Consider the following 15,750-nt stretch of genomic DNA (forward strand, 5'->3'; position numbering starts at 1 on the left):
GCTGCTCTGCTGGCACAATAGCACTCACCCTGAGTTAGACCTGTACAGAAATGTAACATGTTAAGTCACTCAGCTCAGCTGCTACTTAAAATATGCTTTCGTGCCTAATCTACATAATGAATTTGTTTCTTTTCTACTAGATGTTGAGAGAGGGAAATGGGAAAAGGAGTGAAGAGAATCTGCCACATAGAACCACATGTGAAAATTCCTTCTCCCTGGAAAGATAAAATAAACATGATATTTCTAGGTTGCCTCAAATTCAGTACAAAGTTAAATTAATAAAAAGATATGACATATACTTATGTCAAACTGCACTTTCAGGAAGGGGATGGAGAATGTTGGGAAGTTGAATATGTATAGCTAGTGTACTGGCAATTACTACAGTAAATATCTGGACACCTAAGGAAATATGAATGCTTTCTAGTAAGATGGGTAATGCTATATTTTAAAGAAACTCACTATTTACACATCTAAAACAAAGCCAATATTAATTATATGGAATTCTTGGGAAGGAAGAGTTAATTTCATCCAAAAAATTAAAGATATGCCCATTGGCTAACTACAGATGATTAATTTATGTAGTGTTATTTAAACATCATCCTTTTAAAAAGGTAAATTAGGTTTATGATTTTCAGGCTTATGTTACTATTATTATTTACAAAAATAAAGGAAATACTCCTTTGAAAGTTCTTTCTGAAGAAAGAGCTTAAGTCCCATGAAAATTAGGATATTTAAACACAGAGATTCTATAAACGTGTGCATATGACAAACACTAAAATCTTCTCCTAGCTAAGGCTAATTTAATTACCAATTATACTAATGGAAGATTGGCAATATGTGGTAGATACTTACCTTATCTGAAAGATTATCCCAGCCATAATTAAAAGGACTTTCTAATGTATCCTGAGATATGGTGATCACCACCAAATTATAACAAGCTCTGGATGAGTAGAGAAGAATGACTACAGAGCCTACGACGACTGTCTGGCACAGAGACATACCCTAAAAGAAACAAAATTCATCATCATGATGTTCTGCACATTAGTCATCACAAGCTATTTGTCCACAGCCGTATGGTCACCTCTTACAAAGCACTCCTAGAAAGCACTGAGTGGGTGCCTATTGAAATAAATTCTTGATATCTTGCTTTACAATTCCTATTCCTAGAATTACATGTTGTGTTTAATATGTGTAAGCTAATGTGTGTAAGTTCTTCGCCAACTTGCCAAATGGCAGCTGGAGGAAGATTTTGTTCTGCCAAGGTTACCTATTCCCTTAAGTAACATATGAATAGACAAATTGGCAAAAGATCTGAACTTTAAGTAATGCTAATCAGATAGTTTAGTCATGAGAAATGAATGGAAAATAGAAGCATCAGTCCATTTGGTACACTTAATTTCTGCTACAAAGTAGGAGAGAGAGTCAGTTCCTCAGCTATTTATTCCAGTCCATTAGAGAGTGTATGTTAGTTTTCTATTTTGCCATTATGCGGATGATAAAGTGATTGAGGCACTCAAATGTACTTTCAAAATGTACTTTTTAAAATGTTATATACATTTTAAGCCCATAATTTTCACCATTTTTCCAAATATAGAAAGCCCTTATAACTTAGTGGTTCTCAACAGTAGTATGTACATTGGAAAAGAGTGTACATATCACCTTTTGCAGGGATTCTTAACTTGGGGTTTTTATTTCAGTACAATTGGTTTCCTTTGTAATTCTATATATTTTATCTTATGCATTAAAAGAATTCTGAGAAATGACACCATTTTCAAAGAGATCCCTGTATGGTGTTTGCGATTTTATATTTTGATTGTCTTGAGATTAAGGAGTGATTATGATATTTCGGACACAAGATCCAGGAATGCTATATGACCTGAAATTCGCAGGGGCGTCTTCCACATAGAAGAATTGTTCCCTCATCTTGTAACTTTCAAATATCTTCCTGGATATTCATGAAGATTAAGAACTGTTTATAATTATCTGGGCTGAATTTAACTCGGTTTTACATATAAACAAAGTTTTATGTTTGCATAAACATATGCAATAATTTCCAGAAAAAAACATATAATGTGTAAATAGAGGGAAATTTGCACTTTGTTTTGTTCAGAATTTTATGAAGAGTTGTTCAAATGTTTCAAAAAATCATGACATTGACAGCAATACTACTTGGTGTATGTGACCAAAGCAAAATACCTTGTAACATTCTGCATTTGCAACTGGCCCCTTCATGGTTTCTATGTCTAGATACAAACATCTGACTAGTATATCATGCCCCAAATTTATAATTGACATATTTATTGATTACCTTTTCTTTCTTATCTTACAACTAGAGTAATTATGTTGAATTTTATATGTGCAGAAGGTTAGACATTATTAACTTCAGGACAGAAACAGTTATGAAACTCTTACTACTAGAGGGGTATACTGGGGCTAACATTGTTGAGAATTATTATCAAAAATGACTTCCTGGGGCTGGGGAATTTGGCTCAGCAATAGAGCACTTGCCTCACAGGTGTGAAGCACTGGGTTTGATCCTCAGCACCACATAAAAATAAATAAACAAAATAAAGGTATTGTGTCCATCTACAACTAAAAATTATTTAAAAATTTTAGAAAGTAATTTCCTTTATAATATATTTTTATACATTTTAGATGTACATTTTATACATTTGAAAGATGTTGAGATAGTATCTTCTTTGAGCCCATTCACTTCCATAAATCTGAAACAATAAATTTTTTTTTTTTTTAAAGAGAGAGTGAGAGAGAGGGAGAGGGAGAGAGAGAGAGAGAATTTTTAATATTTATTTTTTAGTTCTCGGCGGACACAACATCTTTGTTGGTATGTGGTGCTGAGGATCGAACCCGGGCCGCACGCATGCCAGGCGAGCGCGCTACCACTTGAGCCACATCCCCAGCCCAACAATAAATGTTAACAACAAAAAAAGTTAATCTAAAACCAATCCAGATTTTTTTTTTTGAGATGAGGGTCTTGCTATGCTGCCCAGGCCTTCTGATATCTGGGACTACACATGCATACCACTACTCTCTGCTCAGGTGTAGTTTTAAAAGTACTATGCTATTTGGTCTGGGGTTGTGGCTTAGTGGCTTGCCTAACATGTGAAACACTGGGTTCGAGTCTCAGCACCATAAATAAATAAATAAATAAATAAATAAATAAATATCCATCGAAAACTAAAAAAAAAATTTGAAATATTACTATGCTATTAAAGAAGAGTAAGGTAGCAAGAACAAGAAAACAGAATTCTATAAGAATTACCTAAAATAACCATAAGAAGTTTATATTCACTACATTGAGAAATAAGATGGCTTGAAAGGATATGTTATACTATAGAGACACTCTGCTTAAACTTGTAAATACTAATGAAAACTTTTTTAAAAGGTTGTAAGAAAACAAAGAATCATTGAATAAAACAAAACAACCGGTAGCTAAATTACATATGTAAAACAATGAAAGAAACTCACAGATTTAAAAAATGAAATAAGATTCATCCTGCAAAATACAGGATTACAAAATGAAAAATAAGGCTTCAGCACCTGTGTAACCCCAATCTCTACCCAAATACATAACAGTATCATGGATACCCAAAGTTCCTGTATACCCCTTCGCATCAGTCAATGCCCCAGGTATAAACACTCCCCTCCTTCTATTCTATGGCTTAGCTCAAGCTACCTAGAACTTCATGTAAATGGAATCTCAGAAGGTGAACTCTTGCAGGTTTTGTTCTCTCCACGTTTTTAAGGTTTATCCATATGGCTGGATGTATCAGTAATTAGTTCTTTTTATTGCTGAGGTAATCCAGTCTTCCTGTTTGCTCTTGAGTTTCCTAGATTTAATGCTTGTTGTCCTGCATCCTAGAAAACTCCAAAGCAAACCACACAGTTAAATTATATGAATTCCCCTGTAGGATCATATGAGCTTGTTTATAGGACAGTTTATCAATATTTCTGTTAATGGATATCTTCTATGAACGTTCTTGTGCAGGTGTGTGTGTGTATGTACTTTCACATCTTTGGGGCAAATACCTAAGAGTGGAATCGCTGGGTTATAAGAGAGGTATAAGTTCAGCTATATTAAGAAATTGCCTTTTTTCCCCCAAAAGGGATGTACAGTTTTACACTTCAAACAAAGTATGGGAATTCCAGTTGCTTCACTCAACTGGCCAGTCCTAGGACTCATTTGGGGTTTCCAGTCTTTTTAATTTTAGCTCTGCTAGTGGATGTGTAGTAATATTTTGGTCTGAGTTTGTCTTTCCCCAATGACTAAAGATGTTATGTTATTGGCTTTTATTTTCTTCTCTTTTTTTCTTTGTACTGGGGATTGAACCTGGGGATTGAACCCAGGGACATATAACCACTGAGCCACATCCCCATCTCTTTTTATTTTGACACTGGGTCTCATTAAGTTGCTTAGGGCTTTGCTAAATTGCTGAGGCTGGTCTTGAGTTTGAGATTCTCCTGCTTCAGCCTCCCATGTTCTGGGATTACAGGCGTACACAACCTCGCCTGGCTTATATAGCTTTTGTGAAGAAATCTACTCAAATCTTTTGACCACTTCTAAGTTACGCTGTCTTAAAAAAATCAGAGTTGCAGCTGATTTTTATATATGCTGAACATCAGTTCCTTGTCAGATATGGGTACGTACGTACTGCAAATATTTTTTGAAGTCTGTGGCTTCCCTTTGCATTTTTTGTTATCTTTTGACAAGAAATTTTAATTAAATCTAATTTATCAATTTATTCTTTCATGGTTATTACTTTCTATGACCTAAGAAATCTTTGCCTGTACTCGAGTTTTCTTTTAGAAACTTTTGCCTTTTTTGGGGAAGCGAGAAAGGGAAGTATTGGGGATTGGTTGAATTCAAGGTTGTTATACCACTGAGCTTCATATCCAACCCTTTTTATTTTTTAAGATGGGGTGCCCCTAAATTGCTGAGACTGGCCTCAAAATTGTGACTCTCATACTTCAGCTTCCCGAGTCACTGGGATTACAGGTGTATGTCATAGCACCCAGTACTAGGAACTTTTTAAAGTACTCAATAGTCATATATGGTTACTCATACTGAATGTTAGAGGTAGAGAATATTTTCATTATCACAGAAAGTTCTATGGAAAAGCACCACTTTAAATATTTTTCGTTTTTTGGTTCAATATAAATTTTGGAATCAATTTATCAATTTCCTTTTTGAAAACCACTTTATTGAAGAATGTACAAAAAATTGTACATAATTAACATATACAGCTTGTCAATTTCTATTTTTAAAAAATGTATTGCAAAATTTTGGTGGGGATTGCATTCAATTTATACATCAAATTGAGGAGAACTGCCATCTTAACAATATTGCATCTTCCAATCCATGAACATGTTATATCTCTTCATTAATTTAGGTCCTTAATATCACTCAGTAACATTTTATAGTTTTCAGGATAGAGATCATGCTTGTTTTGGGAAAAAAATAATCCAATTCTTTTAAAAAAATACTATTGTAACTGTTTTTTGAATTTCATTTTCTATATGGTATATTAAAAAATATGGTATATTAAAAATATAATGAGTTTTTACCTGAGCACTTGCTAAATTCACTAATTTTAATAGTCAATAGACTCTTTAAGATCCTTATGTTCTCCATAAATACCATGTTTCCTGCAATTAAAGATAGTCTTACTTTTTTAAAAAAAAAACATTTAGTTGTAGATGGACATAATAACTTTATCTATTTTTTTATGTTGTGCTGAGGATAGAATTTCGTGTATTACACATGCTAGCCAAGCGCTTTACCACTGAGTTACAACTACAGCCCCAGTTTTATTTCTTAATTCACAATTTTATACTTTTTCTTGTTATATTATACTATAGAATGGAATAGTGTTGACATCCTTTCTTTGTTCCCAATGTTAAGGACAGAACATTTGCTATTTAAGTATGATATTGATTGTAATATCTAAGTAGAATATTGGCTATAAATTTTTTTAAAGGGTACTGAATTTTGCTAAATGCTTTCTTTTTACTTCTATTGAAATGATAATGTGGTTTTTCTTCTTTGTTCTCTTACTGTGGTGAATTACACTGACTATTTTTAAAATGTTAAACCAATGTGGCATTCCTGGACAAATCCCTCTTGTCCAGGAATGCAACCAGATTTTGAGTCTGTAAGTATAAGTGACGGATAAGATTCTATAATTTTTATTTTGTAATATCTTTGTTAAGACGATTTTGGCACTGGGTAATGCTGGCATCATAAAACCTGTTATCACATGTTCCTATTTTTTAATAGTTTTGATGTTTTTTAAAAAATATATTTATTTTGTTTATTTATTTTTATGTGGTGCTGAGGATCGAAGCCAAGGTCTCTCACGTGCGAGGTGAGCGTTCTACCACTGAGCCACAACCCCAGCCCCAGTTTTGATATTTTTTATTAAAAATTTTTTCCTCCTTAGGAACAATTAGCTGAAACTAAAGGTTTCACACACACACACACACACACACACACACACACACACACAATGGTGTCCATTTAATCTGTCAGCTTTTCTGGCAAAAAATGTTCACAATACTAATTTTTCTTTTAATATCATAAGATTGAGAGTGGTGAGCCCCTCTTTTATTCATAGCATAAGCAGTATGTATTTTAATCTTTTTTCTACAAATCAAATTTACTGATCTATTCAGAGTCAACTTTTGCTTTAATCTCTCTTGTTTTGTTTCATTGGTTTCTATTATTATCTTGGTCCTTCACTAATTTTTTACTTTTCTCCCAAGTGTCTAAGTAGGAAATTTATGTCATTTTTATCTTTCTTCTTTTCTAATGTAGTATTTTAAGCTATAATTTTCCCTTCAAGCACTAGTTAGCTGCATTCCCACAAATTTTGATATCTTATATTTCATTAGCCTCCATTTTTATGTTTTCCCTTGTGATTTCTTTTTGCCCACATGTTTAGAATGGTGTTGTCCATTTCCTTAAATACTTATTTAGATGTACTGTTACTAATATTTACTTGCATCATGGCCAGAGAATAACATTCTCAGATTCTAGTTTTGAATGTGTTCAGATTTGTTTCATGGCCCATTGTGTGATGTTTTGATGACCATTTCCATGATCAATTGAGAGAAATGTTCCTTCTCCAGTTATAGGGCATCAAGGTAGTGTTCAGATTTTCTATGTATACTGATATTGTTTTATTATCTGCTGAGGCTAGGGTATTAAAATCTCCAACTATGATTGTTGGTTTATGTATTTCCCCTTTATTTCTCACTAATTTGGCTTCATAACCAATTGTGAGTTCAAAGCTAGCCTCAGCAAAAAGCGAGATGCCAAGCAACTCAGTGAGATCCTGTCTCTAAATAAAATACAAAATAGGGTTGGGGATGTGGCTCAGTGGTTGAGTACCCCTGAGTCCAATCCCTGGTACCAAAAAAAAAAAAAAAAAAAAAAAACCCAACAATTTGGGGCCATGTGTGATGGTTCATGCCTTGTAATCCCAGCAGTTTGGGATGCTGAGGCAGGAGGATTGAGGGTTTAAATCTATCCTCAGCAATTTAGCGAGACCCTGTCTCTAAACAAAATATAAAAAAGGGCTGGGGATGTGACTCAGTGGTTAAGTATCCCTGAGTTCAATTTCCTGTACCAAAAACAAAGCAAAAACCAACCAACCAAACAAACAAAAAACCAAAGCCAGCCTCAGCGAGGTCCTGGTAATTTAGCAAGACCCGGTCTCAAAATAAAAAAATAAAAAGGGCTTGCGATGTGGCTCAGTGGCTAAGTTCCCCTTGGTTCAATTGCTGGTTAAAAAAAAAATCAATTTTGGCAGTGTATTGTTTGGGGCAGGGGTAGGGGATCTCACTATATTTATTGCCCAGGCTGTCCTGGATCTCCTGGATTCAGGAAATTCTCCTGTTTCAGCTTCCTCAGTAGCTGGGACTATAAGCCCATACCACCTGCCCAGTTCTTGATAGTCTATTTTTTAACCAATACTATTTAATGTAATTAGGGATGTCTGGTTTAGAGCTTACATTTTACTTTGTGTTTTCTGTTTGCCCTTCTTGTATTTTGTTGTTAATGTTGCTCTAGGACAGCAGTTTTTAAAGTGTAGTCCAAGGACTCTAAATGTCAAAATCAAACAAAATAAAAACTACTTAAACTGAACATGGTGGTGTACACCTGTAATCCCAGCGACATGGGAAACTAAAGCAGAAGGATCTCAAGTTTGAGGCCAACCTGGGCAATTTGGTGAGACCCCGTCTGAAAATTAAAAAAGGCTGAGAATATAGCTCAGTGGTGAAACATTCCTGGGTTCAATCTCCAGTACCTCAAAAAAAAAAAAAAAAAAGATAATGACTTTATTCTTTGCCTTTTTTTTCTTGAGTATAGTTTTCTGAGGCTACGTCATCATACATGATGACGTCATCTCTTTGTGTGCATGTTTTTCTGTGTTTTCTATGATTTCCAATACAGTGGAGTTGTTATAAATTTATATATATATAAAACATTTTCAGAGATTAACTCAGTTTGTTCTCTGTAGTTTTACTGGGTTCTTACTATTTCCATTACAGGACTATACCACTGAAACCCTTTATCATTTAACAAATTGTATTTTCAAATCCCCCAATTTTTCTTGCATCTACATGAAAACACAGAATACATACACAATGAGTTTTACAATATTTAGAATTTTCTTCAGAAACTTAAAACTCATTTGATATAAAACTCATTTTAGAATTCAATATTTTACTCCAAAATGAAAAAAAAAAACACCCTAGTTTTCATACTTAGGAATGGATCATTGTCTTAGGAATGGGAAATTATTATTTAATAGGTAGAGTTTCAGTTTGGGATGATAAAAATGTTCTGGAAATGGACAGTGGTGATGGCTGCACAACAACATGAATGTACCTAATATCAGTGAACTTACACTTAAAAATTGTTAAAATTTTATGTTATGTATATTTTAGTACAATTAAAAAAAATTCTCTCAACACACAGCTATTCTAAGATACTGAGAAAGATGAAAGTACCAGAGAGCTCTGTCTCAATGAGGGGAAGAATCTACTTTGAAGGAAATATATAAATAAAAGACAAAAAATATTATAAAAGTTATGTTTCAATAGGCATCATAAATGTGAAGAATTTACCTTATTATGTCGTCTGTAACAGAACATTTTGAATACTATTATGGTCCAAGATAAGCTCCAGCATCGTTTGAGACCATTCAGAGCTTAAAGCAAAAGGAATTGAAAATTTAAGTGCAGGTGTGATGAATGCTTTAAACACCAAATATTGTTTTCACAATAGAAATGAGAAAGTCACCGGAAATTTTTTTTCAGGCTAAAAATGTAAATCATTTTACAGTAATATATTGTATTCTTTGTTATCATGCATTCCTAGTTTAAAAAATTCATTTAAGAATATCTTTGATGAAGCAGTGAAAATGTATTAAACATCAACCCTATAGTGTTAGTGTATTTAATATTCTGTGTGATGAGTTGTGCCCCTAATGCACTTCTGCTTTCTGCTAAATATAGTGTTGGCCTTCAGGAAAACTAGTTATGTGATTATTTGATTTGGAAGTAGACCTTTTTTTCTTTCTTTCTTAGAACACCACTTTCTACTTGATGGACAATTATGGCAGACAAACAATGGTTATTCAGATTTGGCAGCTAGGCATGTTTGTTTTTTTCCCCCAAAATAAACAAAATGAGACTATCACTTCAAAGAAAGAATATGGAAGTTTTTATTGCCAATGATGAAATTTGAAGTTTCAAGAGAAAATAGAATTTTAGGAAAGTTATACAAACTTGTATCCATGATTGACAGATTACCCAAACCAGACTTTTCTGATGAGATGGTGTGATAGTAACACATGTGATTTTGGACATTTTGAAATGAAATATGTCAACATTTAGAAGATCTGTCACCACTCATGTCTAAATGATCAATGCATGATGTTACAGAATTGCTCAAAGTGCAAGATAGACCAATGGAGAGTTCACAATTTAAAATTCTACATGCCAACTGACCTTTACAAAACCTTGATTTCTGAGTTTTGGTGTAGTATTAAAGAAAATACCCACAAATATCTGAAAAGTCTATAAAATCCTCTGTTTTCCATCTGCATATACTGGAAAAGAAGATAGGCTTTCTTCATGTACTTGAACATAAATGACATATCACAACATACTGAATGCAGGAGCAGACCTGAAAACCCAGCTGTCTTCTACTAAGTCAGACACTAAGGAGACTTGCAAAATGTAAAACAATGCTTATCTTCTCTTTTAGAAAATATAATTATTTTTTATAAAAGTTTGCTATTTATGGGCTGGGGTTATAACTCAGTTGGTTGAGTACTTGCCTTGCATGCACAAGGCCGTGGGTTCAATACCCAGCACTACAAACTTTTTTATTTTTTTTTTGCTATTTATATTAACATGCAATGGATCTATTATTTGAATTAAATGAACATTTTTATAATTTCTCAATTCTTATTTCTAATATGTTTGAGGTATTGGATATAATGTACATAAAAATGGATTTTTGGATTCTTAATAATTTTTAGGAGTGTAATAGAGTATCAGGACCAAAAAGCTTGAGAAGCTCTATTCTAAAGATTATGACATATATTAACTTTTTAAGTCTTATCCCTGCCCTTTATGCTATAGCTGTTATATGTAACAGAGTAGTAATATTACATCTACATATGTAAGACTCATAATATTGTTACATTTTTTCTTTGCACAGCCATATGTATTTTAAAGAAATATTTATCAATATATTTACTATTTCTTGTATTCTTCATTCACTTCCAAAGAGCTGGAATCCAAGCCATTTTTCTCTTCATTTTGTAGTACTTTTATTAACATTTTTTGTAGTTCAGGTATGCTGTTAATTATCTAAGTTTTCTTTTATCTGGAAGAGTTATTTCTCTATATTTTTAAAGAATATTTTCATTGGAGCCAGGTACAGCAGTGCACACCCACAATCTCAGCTACTTGGCAGGCTGAGGCAGAAGGTTTGCAAATTTCGAGGTCAGCCTGGGCAACTTAGTGAAACCCTACCTCAAAACAAACATATAAAAAGGAATGCAAATGTAGGTCAGTGGTAGAGCACCCATGGAATGGGTACAATTCCTATCATAGGATATAAAAAAAATATTTTTCACTGGATACAGATTACAGAGTTAAAAGTTTTTTGTCCTCTATACTCCATTATTTCTGATGAAAGATGAGGTATCATTAGAATCCCTGTTCTCTGATGTAAGTCTGTAATTCATTTTTTCTCTAATTCTTTTTTAATTTTCTCTATATTTTCAGCTTGAAACAATGTGACTATGATGAATAGAGATGAAGTTTTCTTTATATTCAATCTTGACTGGGGTTGCTCAGCTTCTTGAAGTTATAAAATTGTCTTAACAAAATTGGAAAATTTAGTTCATTTCTCCAAGTATTTTCCAACTGCATATTCTTATTTCTTCTGGTTACACTAATTATACCTCTTATACCCTGAGGTTTTGTTCACTTTTTTATGATCTTTTCCTCACCTTCATATGTTCTTCAGATTGGATAATTTCTATTGATCTATTTTTAGTTCACTGGCTCTTGCTTCCTCTCCAATCTCCATTATGCATATCTAATGACTTTTTTTTTTTTTTTGCAGTACTGAGAATGAAACCCTGAAGCATTCCCCCAGCCCTTTTTTGAGACAGGGTCTCATAAAGTTGCTAAGGCTGGCCTTGAATGTGAAATTCTCCATCTTCGGCCTGTGATTTATTCATTTTTATTAGTTTTAAATTCTAGAATTTCCACTCGTTATACTTTTGACTTGAGATTTTCTATGCATCCATTCAGGTGTATTTTTCTTTACATCCTTGAACATATTATAAAATATTTGCTTGATAAATCCCAAATCCAGGTCATACTGGGGTAAATTAGGGGTTGTCTCCAGGAATTTTTTATTTTGCTTTTGATTATAGGTTTTATTTTTTCATGTTTCTTCATATACCTAGTAACTTTAGATTGTGTTCTGGACATTGTGGGTGACATATTTTACAAAGTCTGGATTATGTTTTATTTCTCTGAAAAGTATTAATTTTTGTTGTAGTAAAAAACAATCATGGCTGGACTCAGATCCCAAACTCTGTCTCCCATGCATAGAGAGCAGAAATCTCAGTGTAATTTATTTTCATCAATTGTACCATCTAGAGTATGTCTTGCACATGTGAAGGTCAGGTATCAGACAAAAATATGAAAGACTTTATAGTCAGAATATGGGACTTCCTTTGTTGAACTGTCTCATTCCTGAGATTTCCCATTTACTTTTCACTTGCAGTAGTTGCTAGAATTTTATCTTTAGATTTTTCAAACCAACGAAAGAGTAGATTTCTCTTCAAGTTTTGGCTGGTCCTTGGATGGACCTTTCCTTAGGCTAAAAGCTATAAAAACTAGGAATCTCATTCAGTGTCATTTCCTTCTTCAAAATGTTGATCTCCAGTGCATTCAGTGCTTTTTATATTTTGTTCAGAATTTATCATTGATATTTGTGGAAGGCTGATCCAATAGAAACTATTTCAGACTTTTTCAGAAGCAGAAATTTGTACATATTTTATCAAATTACCTCACGAATATTATTTCCATTTTGAAATGAAAATGCCCAACTAAATATTAAAAGTGAGAAAACATTCCCAATTAAAAATTTAAAATGTTTTGATAATTATAAGACCTGAACAGTTTCACAAAGTTTCATGCTGCTAAGACACTTGATATTTGATCTATGATTTCTATGATCCTGATGTTGCAGAGTAGATGGTTTTTACTGGGTGGACCTTCTGGCAGTAGAAAAATGACATAATTCTGAATATACTAGCTAGTAGAAATATAAGGAAAAAAATGACTTAAAAATATAGGAATAGATAAGTGATAAATGATATAAACCCAGCATAAGAGCTGGGCATGTAGCTCAGTGGAGCACTGGATTTGGTCCCTATTATGGGGAAAGAGGGAACCCAGCAAAACAAGTAGGGACTTTTCAAATGGGACAGGTGTGTGGTAGATCAGTCCAGCAAAACTTGGGGTATTACAACTGGTGTAACAAAGGCAAATTAAAAAAGATCTACATCTTGAGATGGATAGAGTAAATCCCAGTAAGTCAAGACATTATAACAGAATATTGGGAAGTTGACAATCATACCTATTAAAGGAATGGTGCAGCCTATATTTTCCTCCATCTCCAAATTCTAGTTAAGTCCTATTTCAAAGTAGTAGAAGAGCAACACTACTTGTATAGCTTTTCTTTAGTTATGAACCATATTACCATAGACTACTGCTTTAGTATTACAGGATTTGTTGGCCTGCATGAATGGTCAGTGATATAGTTAGACCGAATGTTACCATGTCTCTGAAAGATGCTGCTGTTACCTCTCATCCAATACATTGAATAATAAAGATCACGGATAGAGTGAACATGGAACAGGAAGGTTTACATAGATTTGTGTGTCTTTTCCAGATTCCCAGGGATTGGTTTCAGGACTATCCCCCATATCCAAATCTGTGGGTGCTCAAGTTCCTTATATAAAATAGTATAGCATTTCAGTGTAATCTTCTGCATAGTTTAAGTCATGCTAGATTATTCATAATACCTAATCCAATGTAAACACTATGTGCTGTATTATTTATGGAATAATGACAAGAAAAAGGTCTGTACACATTCAGTACAGATAGAATTCTTTTCCCTCAAATATCTTTGAGGAAACAAGTAGATTTCACAGTTGGTTGAACTGGAAGGTGGAGAACCTGTGACTATGGAGGGCCTGGCTGAATGGTTAGGAATTCAGGAGGGAGACAGATAACGTAGTGTTGCAAATTGCATACTGGGTTGGGAAAAAATCTGATATTGAGTACTAGGCAATGATTTTTTTCTATATTCTTATCCAGATATAAATTGTGTATTCCCTGGCCAGCTATATGAGCTTAAAAGCTTTATTTTTATTCTCACCCAGTCTCTGAGGTCTTTAATAAAAAACAATCCTAATCTGCCAGCACAGGGACTAAATATCTATTATTGATTTGAACCATTTTGTGCTCATGAGTTATTATATTCTTTAAAAGTGATATGTGTTCTATATTCTTATAAACATTTTTCCTAAAAGAAAAATATTATAATAAAAAGATATATTAGCATTTATTCCAATGTTAAAAATCCTAATTTTGATAAAAAGTAAATTGATGCAAATATACCACAAATATCATATAAAGGCAATCAACAATTTAAAAACTTTTTTTTGTGGTACTGAGATTGAACTAAGCTTTATAATGTATGGTAAGCAAGTACTCTGCTACTGAGCTATAACCCCAGCCCTAAAAAAGCTTAAAGAAAAGACCAAAACTAACAATCATGCCAATAAATATAAATTATTTGACCCACCCTATAGAAAGAGTTGCTCTGCTGGGTGTGGTGGTGCACACCTGTAATCCCAGTGGCTCAGGAGGCTAAGGCAGGAGGATCGCAGGTTCAAAGCCAGCCTTAGCAACTTAGTAAGGCCCTACGCAATTAAGTGAGACCCTGTCTAAAAAAATAAAAAGGGCTGGGGATGTGACTCAGTGGTTAAGTGCACCTAGGTTCAATATCTGAAACCAAAAAACAAAACAAAACAAAACAAAAACAAAAACAAAACAAAACGTCTTGCTAACTAACAAATGAAAAACAAATTCCATAATATTTTACTCAAGGAGATACACTTAAAATATTACCAACAGACAAAAAGTTAAAGGATAGTATTAAGTCTATTACACCAATGCAAACATAAGAAAACTGATATTGTAGTAAAAGATACAGTATATTTCAGAATATCCATAAGTAAAAAGGCCATTTCAGTGCTTTCTTTGGCAGCACATATACCAAAACTGGAACCATACAGAAAAGATTAGCGAGACCCCTGTGAAAGAAAGCCAAGCAAATTTGCAAAGTGTTCCATACTTTTAAATTTCTGAGCATATAAAATACCCTGCCCTCCCGGGGCCTCCAATCTCCTGGGAGAGATAAACATAAAAGATTTTTAAAAAGAGGAGAGGATTTCATAATTATAACAAAATCTTCCAAAAAATTCTAAGAAAAACTAGGCACATTCAAAAGAGAAATCCTGTTCTTCAGGATTTTTACTCTTCTTTAGGGATCATACTTCCTTTGGAGGGTTTGATTAAATATATAGGACTCCTCTCCAGGTAAATTTTGCCAACATTTTCAGGTATTCAAGAACTCCTTGAAGCTAGTTAACCATTGTTTAGGATCACAAAAGCTTACACTTTTAAATACTTCCTAAGTGGTAGGCATCTAGTAAACATTTCATATGCATTTCCATTTAATCCTCCCATCAACCTTCTGAGGTAGATACTACTCTTATCCTCATAGCAACTTAGGAGAACAACACTATCTTTATATCCATTTCAGAGATGAGGAGAGTGAAGCTTAGAGATGATATTACTTGCCTAAGGTTGCACAGCCCACAAGTAGCAGAGCTGAGAATTACATCTTCCTCTAATTCCAGGTTTCTACCTTTTAATCCTTATGATATACTTTTTTCCCCCCTCACTACAGTCTTTACATATTAATTTAAAATATCAACATATCCAAAAAAAGAAATGCAAACATATCCAAAAGTATATTCAATCCAAATTTTAATGTAGACCACTCATTGCAAAAGAAAACTTGAAGCAGTTATAGAGATACAAATAAAAAACAATTAT

At 33.5% G+C, this 15,750-nt stretch overlaps 1 protein-coding gene and 1 non-coding gene across 2 annotated transcripts in view; one reads left to right on the plus strand and one right to left on the minus strand.

Annotated features, from left to right (window-relative positions):
• The window catches only part of Gpr137c (G protein-coupled receptor 137C), a 46,094-nt gene that overhangs the window by 1,907 nt on the left and 28,437 nt on the right, over positions 1-15,750 (minus strand). Inside the window, exon 4 of the mRNA XM_026411032.2 lies at positions 853-1,002. Within this exon, the coding sequence (XP_026266817.2) occupies positions 853-1,002 (150 nt within the window). The remainder of the gene's footprint in view (positions 1-852; positions 1,003-15,750) is intronic.
• Positions 14,881-14,987, plus strand: LOC113198367 (U6 spliceosomal RNA). Its single transcript, XR_003302834.1, has one exon. It is a non-coding gene; the product is annotated as a U6 spliceosomal RNA (small nuclear RNA).

This window comes from Urocitellus parryii, chromosome 6 (assembly GCF_045843805.1).
Source record: "Urocitellus parryii isolate mUroPar1 chromosome 6, mUroPar1.hap1, whole genome shotgun sequence".
Lineage (NCBI taxonomy): Eukaryota > Metazoa > Chordata > Mammalia > Rodentia > Sciuridae > Urocitellus > Urocitellus parryii.